The sequence below is a fragment of the Medicago sativa genome, chromosome 7 (genome assembly GCF_051527215.1).
Source record: "Medicago sativa cultivar Bolivia chromosome 7, Bolivia_mono, whole genome shotgun sequence".
Lineage (NCBI taxonomy): Eukaryota > Viridiplantae > Streptophyta > Magnoliopsida > Fabales > Fabaceae > Medicago > Medicago sativa.
The window spans coordinates 94,798,195-94,823,575 of NC_140755.1; the positions used below are offsets into that span (position 1 = coordinate 94,798,195).

A 25,381-nucleotide genomic window follows, 5' to 3' on the forward strand; every position below is an offset into this window, starting at 1 on the left:
TATGTTTGGTGGACAAATGCAAACAATAACTACACATTATTCAACCTCTCATAAATGAATGCACGTTATTTAATGCTATTATTCTCAAAATGTAATTCAACGGAACAGGTTCTAATACGAATTTAAATGAAAAGAATTCATATTATAGGAAATGAAATTAACCATTATTCCTATATGTGCGTAGAAATTATAGTTTCCAGTATATTTTTAACTTGTGCAACACGCCAGCTACCACACCCCAAAAAGTGATTTCTGCAAAGATAACATATAAGAGAGTTCCCACTCTCTCTGAGTGCCAAACATTGACAAACACATGCTTCTTAATCCAATGTACCTGATTTATATTTTCATGTACAAAATTAAAACATATTAGAAAAGGGAAATGTTAACGAGTGCCCCCGGGGCACTCTTTAAGGACCATAAGTAGTAAATATATTATGAAAATGCATGTAATCAATGTTTTGGAAATCGAAATATTTGACTTTTTTAAAGAATAGTTACTTATTTTAGAATGCTTAAAGAGTGCCCCGGAGGCACTCGTTAACAAGACCCGAAACATTAGAAAAATATATACTCTAAAATTATGATATAATTAAAGACAGACTATATACATATTCAATGGAACTAAATTAAAAAATGCTGCTTCTTACTAGCGAGTTATTTGGATTTTCATAATACCATCCATTTATAAATCCTGCAAAAATTCCCTCAGCTGCCATCACAAACACTAACATAGAATTCATTCCTATCCATTCCAAGAATAAGAATGGAGTACGAAGCCCCCAAACATCAATCTGTGTTATCATCAATAGTATTTATTAAAGAACCACAAAGTGAAAAAAATAAAGAAAAAAAATACTTGAATATATATGGTGCTTTAATTACCAATATGTAGAGGGCAGAGAAGACAATTCCAGCTATTCCAGCTGTGAAACAAACATAGCTGATACTATAGAGTTGCTTATTAATTGGGACAGCTGAAATATTCCATAAATGTTATTGTTAAGATTTATTTTGAACTCAAATTTTATCTTTTTTTAGATGGATTTTGAGAAATGGTTGTCACACTAGCTTACCATTTGTAAAATGAAGGATAATGGCTATTGTGAGTAACACAAACCCCATTGAGACCCATTGTTTGAGCCTATCCCAATGACCCTGCCAAAAATTTCATCTGTTTTAGGCCTCTCACTAATAAAATTCAATTTATAAAATAAATGTTTGTTGTGTGTATGTATGTGTATAATATAACGTAGGGTAAGATTTTGTAACCTTGAAATGAATCAAGACATGCCCATAATGGATGCCGATGGTGCCCGAGAGGATTGCTGATATTGAACTAGTTAAAAAGAGTTATGTTATTTAGATACACAAAAATCAACATCGTTTCGGACACTATATAGATGCACATTGAATAAGTACTGATGTTGTGAAGAGATAAACTCAACCTCCATAGATGAAAGAATAGAGAAACTAATATGAACGAAGTATAGAATGATAAGAAGAATTGATATTCACAAATCTAAAATGTACATTGTGATCACACACATACTTATACTATCCATAGCTCTATACCTAACTATGATAACTGTTTTAACTATCAAAACAGTTAGTTATCTAACTAGTCAGTTACTTATGAAGCAAGTAACTGCCTAATCCTTCATATTTTCACACTTAACAGATGTTGGACCCGAAAAAGAGCTATATAGAAAGCAAAATCCGTATAAAAATATGACATTGATGTCAAATTGTGTGCGAAAGAAACTTTTCTCTATTACTATTTACTCTGCATATAGGAATTTTTTTTTTGACGGAACATTTTGATGCATACTCTAGTACCAATAGGTAGAAAGGAAAGGAAACATGAAGGCAAACCTTAACAAGCCCTCTGGTTCAAATGGAGCACGACACCAACTTGGAGCATCTTCGCGAATTGGACCTTCACCTGGAGAACTGAATGTGCATTCCTATAAAAGTAATGTACGAAATATCATTAGAAGGAAAACTGCAGGGCATTTTTACCAAATTCACCTAGAACAATTAATACTTTTTTTCCTTTCTGTGATTGATTTTATAATTGTGTAGTTTTTTATTTTTTTATCATCAGTCAATCGAATTTACAACACTCACAGACCAACCAATTGCGCTAGATCTCAGCTGCTATTATGTAATAAAAGTTACAAGTCGTTACTGGTTACCTTCAAGTGTCTCCAAACAGGATGTATATAAAAGTGGTTAACCCCCCAAACTTGCCTATCGACATATCCAACAGCGTTACATGCAGGGCCTCTGTGTCCTCTCGTCCCACATATCACCTAATAAATGAAAACAAGAACAAAATATAAAAAAATTAAAAGCTTCAACTAACAATTTAGACATTAGAGAGAGTGAATGTACTGTGTATCTTTTTGGTTCATCGCCGTTAGTATGGTCTACGAAGCTCCAATCAGGAACGTAGAGGGTAAAAGTTGTGATCATGTAAATGAGAAATGCCAAAAAGCCTCCAAACCTAACTCATGTATATTATTGTACATTAATAATAAATGGAAGTTCACAATTTCAATTAGCATATTTGAAATTTGAAATTAAATGAGTGTTGTGTTATCTCACCATTGCCATTTATAGGCAGTGAAAATGGCTATACGTCCAGGCCTCAAGGTAGTGGGTCTAAGCTTGGTGGTAAATGTTTCTATTAGAGCCACAACACAATATACAAGTGCTATTCTCTGCACACACAAATTCAATAATGTGGTGAATCAAAATTGTGTTCAACAGTAACTATTTTGCATTAGGTTCCGCGTAACATTTTTCAATTAGTTTGATTTTTTACCTGGAGAATGCCACACCATCTAATAAATTTCATGTCGACTCCATATGAGAGCTTATCATCAGGTGCATGAGAGTATCCACCTGTAGTATGTTACATACTTAAATTTATCAATGAATTTAGGTAGTATTAATCTTGTTATTTATGTAACTCTTTTGGCAGTGGTTTCTACTTAGTATATCTAGAAGGATGCTTAAAAATGTATATATAGTGAGTTAGAGGAGTTTAGTTTACCTTGCAATAGTATACCCCAAAAGAGAAGCCTCAACGTCCTAAGCATTATCTTCTTCACTGCATACTTTATCTTGTGTATTCTCTGCATTATTACATTCAAAGCTGTTCATGAATATTAAAGGACATAGAGGATACTAGTAGTAGTTTATTTGGAGAATGTGACAATGCACACAAAAATTCAAAGGCATAACCCTCATAGAAAGAGACATAATTGAAAATGAACCTTTAATGCAAGGGCTATGGCAACACCAACAATGAAAAGAAAGAAAGGCATTACAAAATCTGCCAAAGTACATCCATCCCACGGGGCATGATCAATGCGTGGATAAGCTCCACCAGCTTTGTCTACCAGAATCATTATCTACATATGAAATTAATTGGTCATCTCCTTATGCTTTTTATCTTAGTGGTTTGGGTCTTTACTAAGTAAAATTATGTTTTGGAATTGGAAGACACTAACTAATTAATTACCACAATGGTGAGACCCCTAAATGCATCAAGTGTAGCAACCCTCTTTGTGCTTTGCTTAGCCATTGTGTATGTGCCATGCTGATCAATATTTGAATCTACAATATCATTGGTTTCTTGCTTCTTCAACTCATCATTAGCATCTTCATGATCCAATTGTAATTTGAGGCCTTCTTCCATAGTGATGAATGATATTCAACAAATTTTTCAAACGTATATCCTTTTTTCTCTCTCAAGGTTGGTATATATATGAGAGTGAGAGAGTTCTAATTCTAAATGAATGAACGACAAGACCGGCTGAGAGGTCAATATCTAGAAACATAGCAGCTACATTACAAATATAAGAGACATATACTAAAAACTTTGGATAAATAGAGAGTGGTGATTAATTCCGCCAATTAGCTGTTTCTTGTTGCTCAATCAATATTAATTTGAGTGTATGTAGAATTGTTTTGTCTGTCTTTGACACCAATGTAACACTCCCCTTGGATTAAGATAACAATATTAAACTTTATTCCAAAAAAAATATGTATCTATCAACAGAGTCGATTCTAACATTTTAGACTCCTTTAACGAGCCAGAAAAGCATATTCTCTTTAATCATTTGTATTTTTTTTATCTTTGTATTTTTTTTTTTGTAACACTTTCTTACTAATGTGTTATCAAATAGAATTTTGAAGGATAAAAGGACATGAAGCATTTGGGCACCACAACTGCCACACGAATGAAAAACAAACCCTTGGGAAAACTACAAACGGAGTTTGTAAAAAGAAATTAGAGAGTAATTTGCAATTCAAAAAGCTACAATTTTTTTGCCAATCTTCTGGTTCTAACGGAAAAAGGACTTTGGTAATCTAAAAATCGATCGAAAAGTAAATAAAGTTTGATCAAATATAATGCGAGTCTACTATAGGTCTAGAAGGCGGAGTCACTTATGATCCATTTAAATTTAGAGTAAATTTTGCTTTAAGTAGCATTTGTAACCTCATTTCAGAAGTTGAAAATGAATTAGAATTGTTCTCTTGTGTTTGGTTGTGAGAAGAAAGTGTAAAGAGAGAATTAGGTGAGAGAGAGAGTGAGAAGAGAGAAATAGAGTTGATTTGATGGGTTGATTGGAATAAGAGAAAGATAGAAGAAATAGAGAAGAGAGAAGTGTTGATTATATTTAGAAGTACCAAAATGCCCCTTGTTAAAAAACCTTCAATCAAAATTGATTTACTACTAATAAATCAAATTGATGTAGATTGTTATTAAATTTTTAATTTTAGCCAAAAATTCAGAACACATTTTTTATAATAAAAACGGACTAAGAAGTGGGGTAGGAGGAATAAAAAAAAACAGAGTGTAGGAATAAATTTTTTAAAAGAAGGCTAATTATCTTCATCCGATATCTTATCTTCCACTCCCATACTTCTAAGTTCTACTACATCACCGATTCACCACCTCATTGTGTAATAAGAAAAATTAAAACATCATTCAAGATCTATTTTTTGCCATCATCAACAGCTTTAATAAAGCTTTAGTCCTATTTTCTTATTTTACTTCTTTATATCTTTCGTCCAACTTATGTGTTTAGCTCGACTCCGACAGGTTTCCCTGCATTTTCTTCTTCTTCACAATCACACCCAAGAGTCATTGTTGCAATTTGCACGAACTATTGATTCATCATTAATTAATAAGAATAAAAGATTTAAATACAAGGGTGAAAATGGAATAACAACAAGAAAATGCACTTCTCTCCCCTTTCTTCGCTGTTATGAGGAGAAAGAAAAAAGTGGTGGGTCCCACCATATTGCAATCTCTCTTCCCTATTTCTCTCCTTTCCAAACAAGAGAAAATCACCATCTCTTCTCTATTTCTCTCTTCTCTATTTCTCTCTTCCTTGTTTCTCTTCAAACAAACAGAGTGTTAATGAGAGTGGTGAGTGAGTTAGATCTCATCTTTAAGTTCTTTGATTAAAACTTGTTTGAATTTTATCAATGACATCCTTATTGTGACTATTACACTTTGACTAATTAATCATTCATGGTTGTGGTGCCTTCTTCAAATCTGACTTTTTAAATACAGGAATGATAAATGAACAACCCTTTTGGTTGTTCACACCGTAATTTGATACGGTTAGGTAGTATATGTTGAAATTTTTAATCATTTTGTTTTACTTTGGAATGTGTGCAAGCTTGAATTGTGTCTTGGGAGTATACGGTGTGGAATAAGTTGTAGCTTTTGGGATGTCAAAATAACACTGCTCTTTTAAATATCATGGTCCATTTTATAAATAAATGTCACTAAAATACTTCGATTTTTATTTTCAAACATTTTAAATTCATTCTTTTTTCGGTTAACATAGTATTGATAACGAAGTTTTCACCGCCGTTTAACAGCGACTAATATCCGTCAGAGAGTCTGTGGGACACACAAGGTGGGTTCTTCCCTTTCATACGAAGTTTTTTCATACACATGCGTCATAAATTGAACTCCTGACCACATGCTTAAAGGATCAAGTCGTTTAGCACTTGAACTAATTCATTGTTGGTCATTTTAATTTCATTATGTTTTCAAATATTATATCATAATGATCAATAGGGATGACAAAGCGGATCGGTCTATCCCGTTTGGACCTGCCCAAAACAGGACGAGACGGGCAGAGTAAATTTAGGTGACCAAGTTCAAAATCCCACTCTGTCCCGCTTAGTGGCTAGTTGGCAGGGGCGGGTCAGCCCGCCAAACAAAAAATAATAATTTTTAATGATTTTTTTTGACAATTTTGTTTTTATATAAAAAAATATGGCATTGTTATTTAAACAAATAAAACTGGCAGCAAATAAATTTATTTTAAAAACAAGCTTACGAAACAATTTTGAGTTATGATAGGTTATTGGGTCGCTCCCATTTAAATTTTGTCTATAACACGTTGAATAAAAAAAATTAATAAATAGCAAATTGACAAGTTTTTTTTGAGCAAATTGACAAGTTAGAGGGCCAGCCCTCCTCGTCCATGCGGTGACCTGTTTTTTAAGCGAGCTAAACGGAACAGACCAACTGAAAGAGATGAGTTCAAAACTTCAACTTAACCCGTCAAAAAAATAACGGTCTAAACGAACCGCCCCGACAAATTGAATCCGTTTTTCTATCCCTAACAATCATTAACCCTGTTTAAAGAGACGTGACCAGGAGTCAACTGCCAAAGACTATGAAGATCAATTTGTTGTAGGCCTCAGGATCATAAGTGGAGATATATCAACCGTACATAGGATTTCTCTTATGAGTAATGGTCATCCCCACTTTTCCACTTTAGTGCCTGATTGATAAATACCACGTAGTGCTCGTCATTTTCTCCATTCATATCATTGTACATGTTACATCATATAGCATACGACGATGACGCTATTTATTTTTAAAAAGACTTAGTAACGAAACTCACACATTAAATATAAAAAGACTTAGTAACGAAACTCACACATTAAATATTGAGAAGTTGAGATTTAAAAGTTCAAATCTATATTCCGATGTATCGAATGTCTTTGTAACTAACATATGATGATTTTTTTTTTTGAAAACTCGGTATCCGATCCAAAACCGACTAATCCGAGGGGACCAATCCCACCGCCCACTTGTGGGGGCCCCGTTTAAAGCCAGAGCAAGCTCTGTATGGACTTAGCCCACCGAAATTGGCACCAGAGGGAATCGAACCTGAGACCTTTGGAGGAGCAAACTCCAAGATCCCAAGCCAACCATTAGGCCAACCCCAAATGGGTTATATGATGAATTGTATTTACAAAAACCGACATTATTTTCTTCTTTTTTTTGGTACAAATGACATTATTTTTCTATTACTTCAAATCATGATATAATTGTCTGCAATATTAAAAAAATTGATAATCCTTTCTAACTGCACTGGCCATATTTTCCTTAACCATGGTGTTTGGATGTCAATTTTCACATGTATCTTGGGATTTATATCACTAAAGAAACTACCCAATTCTAGAGGACAAGGGAGATAAAAATATTCTATGTAGAAACGGTGGGAAAAATTCCTCAAAAAATATTGTTCAAGGAATTCAAATAAAAAATGCTAGCAATGCATTTTCCTAAAAAAATATATATAACAATTCATCGTATACTATCTACCAACATTTATAGGCTTAAGTTTTTTTTACCACTTACGTCTTTTAAGTTATTTAATTATAACAAGTTAGTTCTAAGTATTTTTTGTAACACTTAGGTCCTTTAAGTTATTTAATTGTAACTTTTAGGTCTCGAATAACTTCAACTTTTAGGATCTAGAATCCCCAAAATTGTTACGGTTAAATAACTTAAAGGACCTCGCTGGTACATAAAAAACTTAAAGAACCAACTTGTTATAATTTATTAACTTAAATTATCTAAGTGATACGGAAAAAAAACTTAAAAATCAATTAATTACAATTAAATAACTTAAACAACTTCTGATATAAGTATTTATATATATATATATATATATATATATATATATATATATATAAGAGTATATCTATGTACGCCTAGATAAATTATGTATGATGATCAAGACCACTAAAAAATATGTATCTATTCCCAAATTTTAATAAATTTGGGAATAGATACTCATAGAAATGAATCGCCGGGAACCAGATTTGAACCGGTGACACGAGGATTTTCAGTCCTCTGCTCTACCGGCTGAGCTATCCCGACCATTCTTGACACACCACCCTAATTTTAGGAAATTACTTGAGTCTATGTCAACTAAATAAAAAAAAAACTTTTTGTTTTGAATTTTAATTAAAAATTAATTAAAAAAAGGGATATAGGATAAAAAATTAGCGAATTAAATGGGTTTTTGGGGATAGAGGGACTTGAACCCTCACGATTTCTAAAGTCGACGGATTTTCCTCTTACTAAAAATTTCATTGATGTCGGTATTGACATGTAGAATGGGACTCTATCTTTATTCTCGTCTGATTAATCCGTTATTCAAAAGATCCATCAGACTATGGTGGAGTGACTGATTTGATCAATCAATATTATTATTATTATATATATATATATATATATATATATATATATATATATATATGAAAATTAAACACGAAAAATGTTGGCAATGCATTTCTTTCAACACCTTCAATAATTGAGTACAAATTATATTATCTCTCTAATTGTATGGGTTTTATTGCATTCGGAGAACCATTTCTAAAGTGACGTGACTCATCCAATAACAAATAATATTGGCATGACAAACAATTCGTTGGTTGGAGTTATCTGTTTTCTCATTGCATAGATTTTTGTCACACGAAAAAACGGAGAAAAAGAATCACGGTATACATAAACAATCTTGTTAATGAATGCTCCAAACACTTTTTAAAGATTTTAACATAAGAAATTATTTGTCAAAAAATTTAAATATTTTAATTTACAATGCAATGATTACACAAGTATTCATAAAAGTTACCTATTTAAGAGTCTGTTTGGTGCACATGATAGGATAAAAAGATGGATAAGGAGGGTGTGGTTATGGTGCATAAGGAAATCCTTATGCACCGTGCATAAATTTCAGCCCATTAACCGGTAGTCAAACATAATTGTTTTCTACACCCCCAAGCGAAACCTTAATTTTCAGAAAAAGTTTTGGTGGCCCAGCAAATAAAATCTATCATTGTCTTTGGTTCATTGTATTTTAAATTTGTAGTTGTTTATATTGGTTTCTGATTGCAATTATGAAGTTAAAAACTTAATTTTATAATATACTGTACTCCAAGCTGTACTTGGAATTCTATATGGTTTTTAACAAAATTTGGTAGCCAAATTTTGTGGAATGTTAGTTAAAATCTTTTCAAAAACTATATTTTTTTTTGAAGGAAGACAAAAAAAAAAACTTTTGAAAAATACATGATTTTAGTGGGTATTTTTTATTGACCAATTTGAGGGAGTTTACAAATTCACCTCAAATGAGAGAATTTCACACCTCTGCGACTCTGACTTTCGTCAGTGTCATTGCTCACACTCACTTATGCCGTGTTGATGTTGTAAACCTCATCCACCACATTCATTATGCATAATTTTGGTCCTTAAAATTAATTGCACCAAATCTTCACTATTTGGAGAAGAAAAATGTTTCAGTTCAGAAATTTTTTACACTAACATGTAAAAAACTCAACATGCCTTAGATAAAATGAGAACATGTAATAAAAAATGAAAACATGAAATTATATCGAAACCATTTTGCTGTGGAAATGGTTTCAGTGAGTTGTACTTCAAAACCATTAGATGTACTTAATGGTTTCCAGCAGGTGAAAAAAACTAAGGACCTAGAGTCATTGTCATCATTCAGTTTTGGACTGACACAATTGGAGGAGGAGGAAAGGAATGGTTTTTGTGAGTTGTACTCCAAAACCATTTTGCTGTGGAAATGGTTTCTGTGAGTTGTACTCCAAAACCATTTTGTTGTGGGAATGGTTTCCAACAAGAACAACATAAACAATATTTTCCAGATCTTCCTTTTATTAATTTATTTTTTCGAATATGTGATTGTTCATCAAATTAAACTCACAACATTGATATGATTTATTCCAATTTCAGATTATAATGAATTTGAAGCAGAATCAGAAGAACACCTTTCGTAATTTTCTTCAATCTTCTTTTTCACCTCATCCTTTACCTTATTTTCAAACGCCTTCCGTAATTTTCTTCAATCTTCTTTTTCTTCTATCTTTGCATTGCATTGCATGTTCCTATGATTTACGAACCATATGTGTCAAAATATCCAGATCAGAATCAAGAACGTGAAGGTAAAAAGGTAGAGTTTGTGTTTTGATTTCCGATTTTTGAACTCTAGATCTACAACTGTGTGTGTCTTTTCTTGAAATTTTGACGCCGGATTCGTATCGAAAAAGAAAAAGGAATTCGAAATGTGTGTTTAATTTTGAAATCAGAGGAGTTTGAAACTCCGGCGCGGTGGTGCCACCACCGGCCACCGCGTCGGAAATTGAGGTCTAGCCGGAGAAGATGAAGGTAAAATTGAGGTCATGCTTCATGTCACTTATACCTCTTTCTTTATTCCTTGATTTGGTGTAGTTTGAGAAGTCTATGATTATAACACATGTACACTAGATCTGATGGTTGTGAAGTGTTTATGCACGCACCATAACTTTTGCCGGATAAGGATATGATATCATAGTGACCTGATAACATTTATCCTATCACATGTTTGGTGCACACATGATAAATAATAGGAAAATATAATTTTATTTTTTCATGTGTTTGGTACACCTTTGCTAAGCCAAATAAAAATTAAACTTAAGAACATTCATCCATTTCAAAAACTCCAAAGGCAGCAAGAACATTCGCAAATCCATGCCACAAAGGTACCAATAACATTCAAAAGCAAACCGATGCCACTAATTTCAATAATTGGTGAAAACGTCCTTTTATTCATCGATTCACAAAATAAAGTTAAAAATTGTGTTTTGTCATTGTACCAGAAAAGAATTCTACCAGAAAAGGGCATAATCCAATAATATCAAATTGGGTTTAGATGAATCAGTACTCAACGATTCACAAATAAAGGTGAAAATTTTGTTTTGCAATTATACCAGAAAATGCAAAGATCATCCAAGAATATGAAATTGAGTTCAGATAAATCAAAAAAATTAACTAAAATAGGAAGGCTGGCGGTGGAGTGGAGAGAGAGATGAACTGTTGGGAGAGAAAAAAAAACTGAAATCAATTTTGACACAAAATTATTGGAGAGGGAGGGAGTCGAAGGAGGGTCTTTGAAGAATAAAAGATGCGTGTGTGACGTTGTTATGCTATCAGGTTGCTAACCCACCAAAGACTAAGGATAAAAATAACAAAGGTTTGATAGGATAGGATTGGAAATGGGTTTAATTTATCCTTTCCTATTTGTGCACCAAACAATAGATTGAGTCAGGATATGATAGTTCTATCCTATCTTGTCTCCCTATCATGTGCACCAAACGGACACTAAAGGATTTAATGAATGTCTCCAGAACACTCTTTAGTATTTACGATACATAAAAGTGCAAGAAAATGAGACAGAAGCAAACATATATACTGAAATATACAACCCAAAGAAAAAGCACCATAATATTAAATGAAAGGTTATATTAACAAGTATTCTAAGGACACTTGTTAACGATCTAAAAGAGAAAATAATTTATAAATTTTATGTAAATAAAGTTTTGTTGAAGTTTCAATGTGTTAAATATACAATTCAAGTGTCTCAAAAACACTTGTTAGCATTTCCACTAAATGAATACAAACTCGTGTCAATTCTTAAGAAAAAAATTGTGAAATTCAACTTATCTTACGTAGAAAACTAAAATCCTGCGAACTATAAAACTAAGACACGTTACTCCATTTGGCAAAAATAGTTTTAGGTATACAATTTTAGAAGTTAAATTTTGATACATGGCTCCGTTAAGAGTTTTATACCGTCAATAATTCACAACCAACTAATGTGTGATCTTTTTTTGGGTGTGATCTTAGAAGTAAATATGATGTCCAAATATTTTTAATAATTTAACGATTATAATTGATTGACATAGTAAAAAAATTTACATTTGTGTATAGGAATATAAGTTCAAATTTTATTATCTTACTATTATGTCTCAAATTGATAATTTTAAGAAGATATTATCTTAAAAATTATCTATCCACCGGTAAAACTTTTTTACACACGTATCTAAAAAATTGATAATTTTTTACTATTATTAGATACGTGTGTAAAAAAGTTTTACCGGTGGATAGAAATTAAATTCTTCTACAAAATTATGTATAAATTTTTTTTTTATTGTCAAAGAAAATGTATAAACTTTTTCCTTTTGTTTGGTGATAAAAGGGGGTCAAAGATCCTTAAAAATAAAAATAAAAAATAACAAAATAAAAAGAGGTCAAAGACTTTATAAAAAAATAAATAAAAGAAAGAGGGTCAAGACCCAATTATGTATAAACTTTTATTTTAGAAACTATGAATTTGTATTTTTCTTTCTGATACTACTTTTTACTCTAAATTAAAAATGACATAAGTCTTATCCATAAAATCCATACTCATTTTCCCCCTATATACCCACACCACACACCCCATATATACACTGTCCATCATAGCATCATCTCATTGAATCATTGATCCACAAAAAGAGTGTCAGAAACATAATATAGTAGCAAAATGGTAGCCACAGAGCACACCACCAATGGTGTCCTCAATAGTTGGAAAGGAACAAAAACCTTCACATACCAACTTCTCACAGGTCGTTGGTTCATGTTATTTGCATCTTCACTAATCATGTCCGTAGCAGGTGCAACATACATGTTTGGTCTATACTCAAACCAAATAAAAACCTCTTTATCCTATGACCAAACAACTCTAAACCTCCTTAGTTTCTTCAAAGACCTCGGCGCCAACGTCGGCGTTATCTCCGGTTTAATCAATGAAATCACACCACCTTGGGTTGTTCTCTTAACCGGCACCATCATGAATTTCTTTGGTTACTTCATGATATGGCTTTCCGTTACTAAAAAAATTCATACACCTAAAATTTGGCAAATGTGTCTTTATATTTGCATTGGTGCAAATTCTCAAACTTTTACTAACACTGGTGCTTTGGTTACTTGTGTTAAGAATTTCCCTAATAGTCGTGGTAGTGTTTTAGGTCTTTTAAAAGGTTATGTTGGTTTAAGTGGTGCTATTATTACACAAATTTATCATAGTTTATATTATGGTGATAGTAATAATACTCAATCTCTTATTTTACTTATTGCTTGGCTTCCTGCTGCTGTTTCTTTTCTTTTTCTTCCAACTATTAGAATTTTGAAATTGAACAACATACAACAACAAAAGGAATACAAAGTTTTCTATAATCTTCTTTATATTTCACTTGGTCTTGCTGGTTTTCTCATGGTTTTGATCATAGTCCAAAACATGTTAACTTTCTCAAGGATTGAGTATATTGGTGATGGACTTTTTGTTATTTTGTTTCTACTTCTTCCACTTGTTGTGGTATTTAGAGAAGAAATCAAATTCAACAACCTATTGAAGGATACTTCAATATCTCAATTGAAAGTAGTCACTGATGTCCCACTTCAGAACATGTCATCACACGAACAAGAAGCGGAAGTATCATCATTGTCAACAACTACAAATTCAGACAAGAAAAGTAGTTCTTGTTGGAGGACAATATTCAAACCTCCTAATAGAGGTGAAGACTACACAATTTTACAAGCTTTGTTTAGTGTTGACATGTTAATTCTTTTCCTAGCAACAACTTTTGGTGTTGGTGGGACATTAACAGCGATCGATAATTTGGGACAAATTGGTCATTCATTAGGGTACCCAAATAAAAGTACTACAACTTTTGTGTCACTGGTGAGCATATGGAACTATCTAGGACGGGTTGCATCGGGTTATATCTCCGAGATTTTGTTAACCAAATACAAAATCCCTCGTCCGTATCTGCTCACTTTTGTCATGCTTCTCTCTTGTGTTGGTCACATTCTAATCGCGCTAGGTATTTCAAACTCTCTTTACTTTGCGTCTGTGATTATTGGTTTTTGTTTTGGAGCTCAATGGCCATTGATGTTTGCAATCATATCCGAAATTTTTGGATTGAAATACTATTCAACTTTGTACAATTTTGGAGCTGTGGCAAGTCCTGTGGGATCTTACATATTCAATGTGAGAGTGGCTGGTTATTTATATGATAAAGAAGCTTTGAAACAATTAAAGGCTAAGGGACTTAGAAGACAAAAGGGGAAGGACTTGACTTGTGTTGGAGTAGAGTGTTATAGAATGGCTTTTATTATAATTACAGCATCAACTTTAATTGGATGTTTTGTTTCTTTTATTTTGGTGCTTAGGACTAGAAAATTTTACAAAGGGGATATATATGAAAAGTATAGGGAGGAATTTGAAGCAGCAGAGACTCAAATGAAGATTGTGAAAAATGGTGATGGTTTGTCTGAAAGTGAAGACCACGACAACACCACATTAGGCGTTGCCGAGGTTACTCGTAGTCTTCCAGGGTAAGGACATGTCAGTGTAAAGAATTGATCCGATCAAAGTTTAAGATATGGTTAAATACATGTATAATTTGTCGCAATTTTGTGTTCTCCCCTTGCCTACAATTGAAATAGAAATGTACTTTAGTTGTAATATTTATAGATTGGTGTATGCCCTTTTTAAAAAACAATAGAATAAAGTGTGTTTTTTTGGATGATTGGTTTAATTTGCAATATATATAGTGAAATTATGATAAATAGTTATTTGTGTTTTTTTTGTAAAAAAAAAAAGTTATTTGTGTTTTTTCTTATGTTATGTGGTGATTGAATTAGTGTAACTTTTAGTGGTACCCAAGATTCCATGACATAACTATTTAAAATAATTTTTGAGAAAAAGTATCGTATTTAGAAACAACTAAGAAATTGTGGCTGAAGTTAAGTTATACCACTGTCTTTAATAAGAAGTTAAACTGTAAAGGCAATTAGTGTGCGTATTTAGAAATGATGGCTGAAGTTATTATTTTAGACGCATGCAATTTTTTTTTTATAGAAGAAATAAGCTTCATTCAAATGGAGTCAATTTAATCATGAGTTGAGGCATTCTCCATTTTCATTTTGAGATCAACATGGTTGATTAAGAAAGCTAAAAACATGTTAAAATCACGCATAAATATTTCAGAAGTCAATGACAAAATAACAAGCCAAAATTGTAATTCTACCAACTAAACAAATTTCTTTTCGCATGTGGCCAATAGTGAAGAATAAATGCAAGATCAACAATCTTTAATCTCATCTATATATTGAAAATGAAAAAGAAAATATAATATTTGTTGATTTTAGAACCGTATAATGTAAAATTCAAGTTCGACCAATGAAGGGAACTAAAATTTGGCCAAATATTATTCCGACGCTATTAGCTATTGAACTTCTAACACATTTTTCATGTTCACACATGTTGAAATTTGCACGGTTTGATGCAACAATGACATGGAAATTTCGCTGGACTTCTCTACAACTCTTGGTGGAATTGGAGAAGACATAACTGTTATTTGCAAACAAATGTAGGTTGGTTTACAAGATCATTCACAAAAAAAATCCAAAATTCGATGACTCTGTCTAAGATGTAATGTGCAATCTAACAACCTAAGGTGTCGTTTTTCAAGGATTGGAAACAATTTTAAAGATCTGCATCAACCAATATATGTTGAATCTAAAAACTTGCTCCTCTAAAAGGAAATTTGATAAGCTGGTTTGATCGTGAGCTTAACTTAATTGGTAGGACAATGCATTATTATATGCAGGAGCCGGGGTTCGAACCCCGGACACCCCACTTATTCACCTTATAAGGTGAATTCTAGTCACTAGGCTACCTGACCAAAAAAAAAAGAATCACGATAAATTTGTTTTTTTTAGAGAATGATAAATTTAAAATTTATGTTTGTCAAGATCATTTATCACAATTATGTTAAACTCGCCATCAATGCAAACAAACACTGATTTTCCTTTGCATTATCGTGGAAGCTGGATTTGATTTTTTTTTCTTTTTCTTTATGTTTATCCACGTGAGGCACAATCAAAATTCCTCGCCATTACCTCAATTTAATTATTTAACTTCCAATAATGTGCTATGTGCACCAACCTTTATTTACAATACATGTGTGTCCCTGTATTGATTTTTTTATTTTTATTTTTGCTTTAGGAAATGATCAAATATCTGGTGAGTAATGGTTAGGAAAGAGGTCCTGTTGTCCCAATGAAAATGGTCGTAACTTGCTTCACATGGGGAACAAACAAAACAAACAATGATAAATTGACAACCACTATAATAGGATTGACAAACATGGTGAAACACACAATCCAAGTCCATATGTCATGTTCAGAAACAAACCCTCGATTCCACTTGTGAGTGGAAGTTGCATTCCATGACCATCGTGTACACCCTTCCAAGTATAACTAGGTTTGTTTCTCATAATGACATTATTAAGAATATCTTTGTTTGCATATTATCTAGTCTATAAATTTGCTTGGCCATTGGCCAACATACTTTGTTGAAGGCTCATTTGACAGTTATTTATTCTTAAATTAAAATGACTTACATGATAATATGACAATAGTTCTTATTAGATGACACTGTAAAATAGTTTTATGCCACGAGTATATATGAATTAAACCACTTATTGAATGTCAATATAAATTATAAAACTAATTTATACCCGATGGTTATGTTCATTAAACTCATCCAAAGCATCAGGTTAATTAGGTGAGAGAATGAAACTAACATTTTAAGTTGCCAAAGATCAGTTTTAAGCCACATGAGAATATGGTAGTGATCAATTAGGAATTGTGCACAAGATTTATATTTTGGTAGGGACCAAAATGTGAGTGTGATCATAATGATGCTGATAACTTATTTATATCGTCTTCAAAACAAAGAACTCATTTATATCAAACCTTACGTGTTAAAAGTAGAATTCTAGTTCAATTTGGACATGCTCGTATTTGGGTCAATTTGCTATTGATCACTTAGGTTAGATGCAATGCAATTGGATCGAATTCACTTAGGCTATTTTTTTCATCATAATTCTTGAAAAAACACGCACCTTCCTATTAAGCTTAATAGGTCATTTAGTCCCCTAATTAATTTTAAATTTTCATTTTAGTCTCATAACTAATAAAACTCGTGTTTCAATCATTTTCTTATAACCAACCAACACAGTCATTTTCTACCAAGCAACAAGTATCAAAGCACAATAATAATTTTCATATATTCTTCTGAATTAGAAGTGCCCAAGTATCAAAGTCAAAAAAAATTATTTATAAAAATGATTAAATTGTTATCTACATAATCTTTATAAAATTATTTATAAAAATGATTAAATTGTTATCTACATAATCTTATGTTAGCTAATATATTTTTTTTGGTGGTGGGCGGGATTTGAACCCCGGACCTTGCATATATTATGCATTGTCCCAACCAACTGAGTTTACCTCACGAGGACTGTTAGCTAATATATTTGATAATAAGAAAAAAGGTATATCTTTAATGTGAAGACTTTCACATATATTATTTTTTGTGAGCATATATCCCACTATAATGTAATGCAATGCAAGAACAAGAGTTGAATACGCCTCTTGGTGATCAAGTTGCACAAAAACTTGTTCTTTCATCTTGGAGAAGAACATGATCGTAAATTGTCTTTATACTTAAGTTTTTCTTGCCAAAAGTTAAAACAGAATGAAAATTATGTTGAGTAAATAGGCATTTTCCCCTTGAAATTATAAGTTTCGTCAATTACCCCCCTGAAATTAACAAAACTTCAATTACCCCTTGAAATTGCATAACGTTAATCAATTTACCCCCTCCGTCAATTTTTCTGTTAACTGTTTACGGTTATGATCAAATACCCCCATGAACTTTTGCACTTATGTGCAAAATGCCCCCTAAACTTAAAAATTTATATTTTTTTCCTTACCAAAAATCATACATTCAGTTCTTCAAGTAGTATATTGTACCTATTGTCATCAAAATTCTATTCACAAGAACATGAATGAATATATGCCAAAGAAATAATGGTTTTGTCATGTGCAGTCTTTTCATTCATATTTCATATTTATCAACAAGGAGCAAAATAATTTTTTTACAAAGAAGGTAAAACTAAAAACCAAACATTAAAAAGATATCAAGCTGTTGAAATAAACCAAGACAAGAATGCCATAGCAGCAAAAAATTGATATCTATCACATAACTTTGTAGGACAATGTGATCTACCGGCTTCATGCAGAAGATCTGTGACACGGTCTATTTAACATGTTGTAGCTAATAGATATGGCATTTCCTGCATTATAAAAATTATATCATTAATTAAGTTGCAAATTCACAAACCTAAGTCTTGTTTCTTCTTCCTTCTGCAGATATTAACCTATGAATTTTCTTTATGGACACACAATTATCAAAGACTTGTGTACTTTATGACTGCATACTCTAACATAATTACCAACTTGTGTAAAAAAAGTCTTCTATATATGTATATATTTAAAACACATGAGAGTAACATACCTTCCATAAAAATTTATATGACCAATAGCTGCATAAACATACATCCCATAAAGATTTATATGATCAATAATTGTTAATTGTTTGCTTTTAATATCTTTTAAGTCAATGATAAAAAAAATATATAAATTTTCAAGTTCAGTGGGCATTTTGCACATAAGCGCAAAATTTCAGGGGGGTATTTGATCATAACCGTAAACAGCTAACAGAAAAATTTGACGGAAGGGGTAAATTGATTAACGTTATGCAATTTCAAGGGGGTAATTGAAGTTTTGTTAATTTCAGAAAGGTAATTGACGAAACTTACAATTTCATGGGGGAAATTGCATATTTACTCAAATTATGTTACTACATCAACTATGTAATGAAGTCCAATATCGTTGTAAAGTCCTAAAAGAGACTTGTTGAATGTATTTATGATGATGTGAAGAAATTAGTTCACTTATAACACTATTATTTTACTTTGATTTATCTGGCATAATAAAAAATAAAAAACCTGGTAATAATATATGTGATTTTTAAAAAGCTTAATGCATATATTTTTTAATAAAAAATACCAAACTTAAAATATGATTATGTTTGATCTGAGTCTAACTATCATTAATGTTCTAAGGAGCAATGCTATATTTTTAGAAAAATAACATTAAGAATTCTTCAAGAATAAAGAGCAGCCAATCACAATGCACTATTTGCCATAATTTAAGAAGGTGTGGCTGAAAAATAGGAAGTGAACAAATAAATCATGCGATTAAAACTTGTCAGCCGTGTCTTGAAAAATTCTTTATGCTATTTTTCTAGAGAAATAGCATTTTCCAACTGTGACTGATAGGCATTCCTAACAACTAGACGTCTACCCGTGCTCCCGCACGGGTCAGATAAATTTAAAAATGTAACTTGAATCAATGTAAAATTGTCAATGTGGTAATATAGTTGAATTAGTGTGGTTAATTTGATGAATAAATGTTAGTAGATGCGGGTAACATTTGGTTGACTATGCGACGGTATTTGTAACGTAATTTATTGTGGAAGAACCGTAAATAAATATAACAACGTCAATAACCTTCAACGGCAATTAATAAACCCAAACATGTGTCTGTTACAAAACGATTTGGAAGAAATAGAATTGATCTGAAAGCAAGGTGAATTAGCATTCAAGAAAATTGACATAAGTTAAATCAGTTACTTTGCACTGACGAAATTACAAAGAGCTTCACATATAGTAACATATATTAATATAGATATCCATATAAAATTGCAACATATAGCAAGTTCATCAGTGTACATAAAATCAACTGAAGGCTTGCCTCCAAATCCACCGAGTCCTGGACAATTGTGAACATGCAACGGCCGACGACATATTTAAACAACATGAAAAAGATAGCTAAAACTTAAACAGCGGGGACAGTGTTGCAATTGTAATGGCATGAAAAAACCAGCATCAATTTATCACCAAAAAATACCTTCCAAAGCTATGACTAAAATGAAGTCAATTATCACCTGCAATACAGGCAAATGATTTAAATGTGAACACTGGTTAGGGTGTGTACAGGAACATAACTAAATAATCATTTAGATGCTTTATTATAATATTTCATTATTTACCTTTGTCACAACAGCAACTTGCATGACAGTAGAATGCATTCCATTGCCTTTAAGATTATAAGTACAATCTCATATTTGTCAGCCAAAAACTAACAGCCTCTATATTCTCATTCATAGTAATAATGCCCTGGACAAACGCACAAACAACTTAATACATCAGCTGCAACCACTGCGATGAAAACAAAACAATGTAAATTTCTGTGAATTATTAGTTAAGCAGCTACCTGTTTATGTGTAAATTTATCGTAGGACACCAACAGCGTTGATGCATCATTATAAATTGCGGAAGACTTCTTTATACACCACATTTGATGTAGTGCTCATACAATTGCCATCTTCATCCGTCAATAATATCTTCAATCCGTTTCTTGATGTAACTCTAGACACCGCAACATATAGTTGGTCGTGGGAAAAAACCGGTTGGGGAAGGTATATTCCAACTTGTTTCAATGATTGCCCTTGACTTTTGTTGATCGTCATTGCAAATGAAACCGATATAGGGAACTGTCAACGCTGAAACTTGAATGGAATTCTTGTATCCGATGGACTCAACGACAATCTCGGTATATAAACTATATCTCCAATTTTGCTGCCTATGATTACTTTGCCCTCAAGCACATATCTGCTCATCTTCGTTATTATTAATCGAGTACCGTTGCATAGACCAGCTGTAGCGTCTAAATTGCGCAGAAGCATGACAGGAACGCCAACCTTCGATGTATTAATTAAATTGCCATATTTATCAGTGATCAAGCCTTGGAAATTTAAGTCGGTTCAATCTTTGAAACAACGGCAGAGAATGTTTTGGATACACACCTCCTCACCATAATGATCCTTCACTTGGATGACGAATCGAGCTGGTTGAACGTTGATCAAAGTTACAAAACCACTATCTCGTAAGTCGTAAACATTATGGAGTTCAAGCCATCCAGCACTGAAGCATAATCTTCCGTTTATCTTCTCAATTAGGACTTTAAATTGATTGTAGGCAGGATCATTAAAGAACACAATACGTCTCAAATTCGACCCCAAAGTCTTAATCAACAATGTTGGAAAAACTAAATAATTTTGTTATATATGAGAAAGGGATGAAAAATATGAGAATTTACTTATGTCATCAATTACAAATAAAATCAATCAAATACATAAAGATACCTCCTTTGGATTGAATTCAACAACGAAAGTATGCCACTTTAATTGAGAAAATTGAAAAAGACCGTCGTTGCTGAGAGTTAATAACCAATCGAAGTCAGCTGCATATGTTCAAACAATTTATAAACTGAAATTAATAAACAGCCATATGTCAAATGGAATATAGAACATGAACTAATGGACTATAAACATACCACTCAGGCTATGGAGTGCATTGGTTGTTTTCGCCACAATTTATAAACTGAAATTAATAAACAGCCATATGTCAAATGGAATATAGAACATGACCTAACTCAATTTTTTCTTTTTTCTACGAATACTAAATCAGTTTTTTTTTTCCTTAAAATTTGGAGAAGTGAGCATTCGTCAGTTTTGCTGGGTAAACCTATCGTACTATATAGCATTACCGCATATAAATACTTGGATAACTCAAATCTATGACCATCTGCAGGAGGTTAGAATCATAGGATAACTTTTTCAGAAAATTTAAATTGAATATTGAAGAACTATATTCACACATCTTTATGTCAAATTCCCCAATCTCTGATTCATTCTTGTTATCACAGTTTCCTAACTTGCAACCAAGACCTTTGCACTTGAACATTGTAAACTGCAACAGAAACAACCAAAGTGTTTTAGTCTATGGTTCCTTTCCATCATTTAGTAAAATCGTCCTGATATTTATATCTAGAGCACCAATTGTAGTGCCTAAAACCAGCCCAAACACCCGTGTTGCTGCCATATTGATGTAGAAACAGGACTGTCCATAAATAGATATTGAACAAAAGAAAACAAAAAGACTTTTTCAATTTTTTGGTGAATTAGGACAGATATAAAACAGATGCACACTTTCAAAACTTTTAGGGGATTCATATCTTTAAAAGCAAAGAGCAATATGAATATGAATGAATCCTAACACATTAGTAATGCACTACATTCCAAAATAGTTCAATGAAAAAAGAAATTGAAGAAATTTATGAGAAGCAAAGCATGTATGATTGTAGTTTCCCCACGAATGTAAATGAAGAGGACTACACCAACGATAAAGTGGGGAATTGAGAGTCATAAGCATTGAAAGAGTAGATAATCAACAACCTAATAGTTTGAAAGTGAACAGATTTTTTATTCATTAAGATGTTTAGAAGCCAGTTAATGTCCATTCCTAGAGCTCTTTAACTGCAAACTTTTATATGAACACTTGAGTTTTAAAATAGCTCCTATTGTGTATTGAATTAGAAATTTAAATTCTATAGAAATCAAACACAATAACTACAAAAAAGTCTACCTAAATTTGATAAAATGAGTGAAAGGGAATAAGAATAAAAAAGATCTATCAAACACTTAGAATGAAAAGTGGCTTTCTTAAAAGGGAATGACGTGTAATTGATATTAAATTTGACAAAATGGTAGATGCACTATATGCACACAAAGCATACATAGAAACTGCAGCAGCAAAGACTCTTGCCAAAACCACAACAATGCAATGAAAGGCGTAGAAATAGTCATGAAAAAATTTGTCGATGCACTTTGAATCAGCCATCACATATCAAATCAGAGCACACAACATGACCAAATCAAAGCGCTTAATTACCAAAACAAATCTTTCGCACGGAATATGTAATCAATTCTCACATCAATGTAGCAGCAATGAGTCAAAATAGACTTCAACAAAAAGAACTAATTGACACACGTTCTTAAATGAGATACATATGTAATGATCTAAAAGCTCTGACATTTCTCAAAGTAGCTTATCATGGATTACTATTAACTCTATTAAGGCATCAACTCAAGTTAAATACAAAATTAGCATAGTTAAGTTTTGCACAAACAACCACAATATGCAATAACCAACAGCACCGAGAAGAATAAACCAAAGGGTGAAAATCAGACCATTGAAAACAATAAAATCAATAATAATTCAAATATCCAAAGATGCACATTGAAGATTTTGAAAACAAAAAGAAACAAACCTGTTTTTACAAAGACAGCCGCAAACAATTTATCAATCTAATGAGGAATGTATAAGATCTGAAAAGAAAGAAAAAACAAATCAAAAAGAACAGACAAAACCAGAGAATACAGAGAAAGAGGTCATTGATGAAAAAAAATCAGTTTTGAATACAGAGATAGAGAGATGAACTGAAGAGGCCACACAATTCAATTCAAATCCACACCTGACATTCTCGAATTCGACGAAATCCCGACATCAATTTTCCTGCACAAAACATTCGAAATCCTCGTCCTAAACCTCCACGAACCTGAGCGAAATGAAGATTCACCTGCAATTTGTTCATCAAACGGAACAGAACCTTTGCGATTCAAGATAAACGTTAACAGCAGAAAAATGATTAGGAAATGGAGGAAACCTTAGCCATGGCATGCATTCATCAAAAAATGATTCCTTGAATCCGCACCCACCACTGAATCCGCCGGCGGAGAAGCATTCGAATCAAAATTTCACGACATAGTGGAGTGGTGAGATGGGGGAAGGTTTTAGTTGATTTCTGATTCGTGAGAGAGAGATAGGGGTGAAGAGAGAAAGCGTGAGGGAAGGGTGGTGGACAGAGGGAGAGTAAGCGTGTGGAAGAGAGAAAGCAGTGTTGGAAGCACATCGGTGGATTGAGAGAGAGGTTTGGTGGTGGTCGCCGCTGCCGATGGATGGGGGGAGAGGGTTGGCAGTTGTGATGATGATAAGAGGAAGAAGAAGAAACGCGTGAGCTTGGAAAGAGGAAACGCGTTTTGAGTAGTGTGCATAGTAATTATCATGGTTTTCCAATGCTGAAAATGTGGGATTTAAATTTCAAATTTTTGGAGCCATTTTTTTAGGTTTAGGGTTTTAGAATTAGGGTTGGCATGTTTGCAACCATTAGATATAAAGGAAGTGTTTTTACATTTTGAACATCCTCCAATTTATTCTTTCTCATTTGCTTTTTCAAGTTTCCATTTTTGCTTAAAACATCATCCGTTGCATGCATCTCTGCATTTTCTGCTAATACAAACCTTACAATTTTGGCACCATCACTATAGTTCTGCATCAGAAGGTACGGTTTGTTGTTGACCACAATTTTGGCACCATCCAGTGACGGATCCAGAAATTTTAATAAGTGGGGTCAAGTTATATCATAAAAAATTTATAAATGCGTAAGCGTTAGAAAATTATACAAGTTATATTTATAATTGCCCTAAAATGTTGATTTTTTTTAAAATATTTGTCCATTTCTAGCAGGGTATAAATAATATAACCATAATTAATTATTTTTTCACCACCAACGTAGCGTCAGTTACAACGTTTTTCAACAAATATAAGAATAGTTTATATTATAATAATAGTTGTATGGTTTTGCTAACGATATGCTATGAGATAATTGGTTAAAGATTTCATAAAAGAAAATTTTATCTTAAAAATAAGCATTATTTGTATTGATATAATAATTATAACAACTTTTTATAAAAAAACTATTTATTCTGATTTATTAACTAGTGCTTTTAGAACACTCGTTAGGATCCTTCTTAGTTTTGTAATATTTTATATGTAATAAATAGAGTACGTAAAGACAATAATATTATATAAAGATGGGTCAAACTAAGTATATATTTAAATTTGGGTTAAAAATACAATACACGTGTGGAGGCAAGTGAGGTCGCTTGACCCCATTGCCCCCACACTAGATCCGTGCCTGGCACCATCTCCACAATTTGTTATAGGTATAAATATGTACACAGAAGAAGAGATGCATTGTAAAATTTCAGGATAAAGGATAATAGATCATAAAGAAACAAATCCCGTTTTTTCACAATTACTCTATAGTCTCATCATTTTTATCCTTCATCCATTCAACATCCTTCAACCTCACAACCCAAAAATAATACTCAGAAGAGTCACAACTGTGAATAAATGGTGACTGAATTTCCTAAGCCTTCGTTCATCTTTCTCTATGCGAGGACAAAGGAAACAAGATCTTCTATATATATATATATATATTCTATTAGTTTTTTTAGCTAAATTTTAGATTTAACATCTACTGAATCTATAT

The 25,381-nt window shown here is 32.4% G+C and overlaps 2 protein-coding genes, 2 long non-coding RNA genes and 1 other non-coding gene across 7 annotated transcripts; 1 reads left to right on the top strand and 4 right to left on the bottom strand.

The window, feature by feature from the left end:
* Positions 1-187: 187 nt before the first annotated feature.
* Positions 188-3,709, bottom strand: LOC146910581 (uncharacterized). Its single transcript, XM_085725298.1, has 13 exons — positions 3,533-3,709; positions 3,285-3,422; positions 3,062-3,143; positions 2,831-2,910; positions 2,611-2,726; positions 2,398-2,509; positions 2,199-2,315; positions 1,876-1,967; positions 1,273-1,339; positions 1,077-1,158; positions 886-977; positions 651-794; positions 188-334 (listed from the first exon to the last, which is right to left on the bottom strand). The coding sequence occupies exons 1-13, from the start codon at positions 3,707-3,709 to the stop codon at positions 188-190; spliced, it is 1,446 nt and encodes a 481-aa protein (XP_085581424.1).
* A 4,436-nt stretch (positions 3,710-8,145) lies between these two features.
* Positions 8,146-8,218, bottom strand: TRNAF-GAA (transfer RNA phenylalanine (anticodon GAA)). Its single transcript has one exon. It is a non-coding gene; the product is annotated as a tRNA-Phe (tRNA).
* Positions 8,219-12,658: 4,440 nt separating this feature from the next.
* On the top strand, positions 12,659-14,754 carry LOC146910583 (protein NUCLEAR FUSION DEFECTIVE 4-like). Its single transcript, XM_085725577.1, has one exon. The coding sequence runs from the start codon at positions 12,711-12,713 to the stop codon at positions 14,565-14,567; it is 1,857 nt and encodes a 618-aa protein (XP_085581703.1). The 5' UTR covers positions 12,659-12,710; the 3' UTR covers positions 14,568-14,754.
* A 4,962-nt stretch (positions 14,755-19,716) lies between these two features.
* Positions 19,717-20,773, bottom strand: LOC146910584 (uncharacterized). The gene is made up of 3 exons (XR_015019047.1): positions 20,420-20,773; positions 20,196-20,322; positions 19,717-20,090 (listed from the first exon to the last, which is right to left on the bottom strand). It is a non-coding gene; the product is annotated as an uncharacterized LOC146910584 (long non-coding RNA).
* Positions 20,774-20,822: 49 nt separating this feature from the next.
* On the bottom strand, positions 20,823-24,203 carry LOC146910585 (uncharacterized). Of its 3 annotated transcripts, XR_015019633.1 has the most exons (4): positions 23,522-24,203; positions 23,318-23,375; positions 21,542-21,957; positions 20,823-21,448 (listed from the first exon to the last, which is right to left on the bottom strand). It is a non-coding gene; the product is annotated as an uncharacterized LOC146910585 (long non-coding RNA). The 3 variants fall into 3 exon arrangements; XR_015019632.1 differs by having other exon boundaries at positions 21,542-23,375; XR_015019634.1 differs by having other exon boundaries at positions 20,823-21,253; positions 21,351-21,448; positions 21,542-24,203.
* Positions 24,204-25,381: the final 1,178 nt, after the last annotated feature.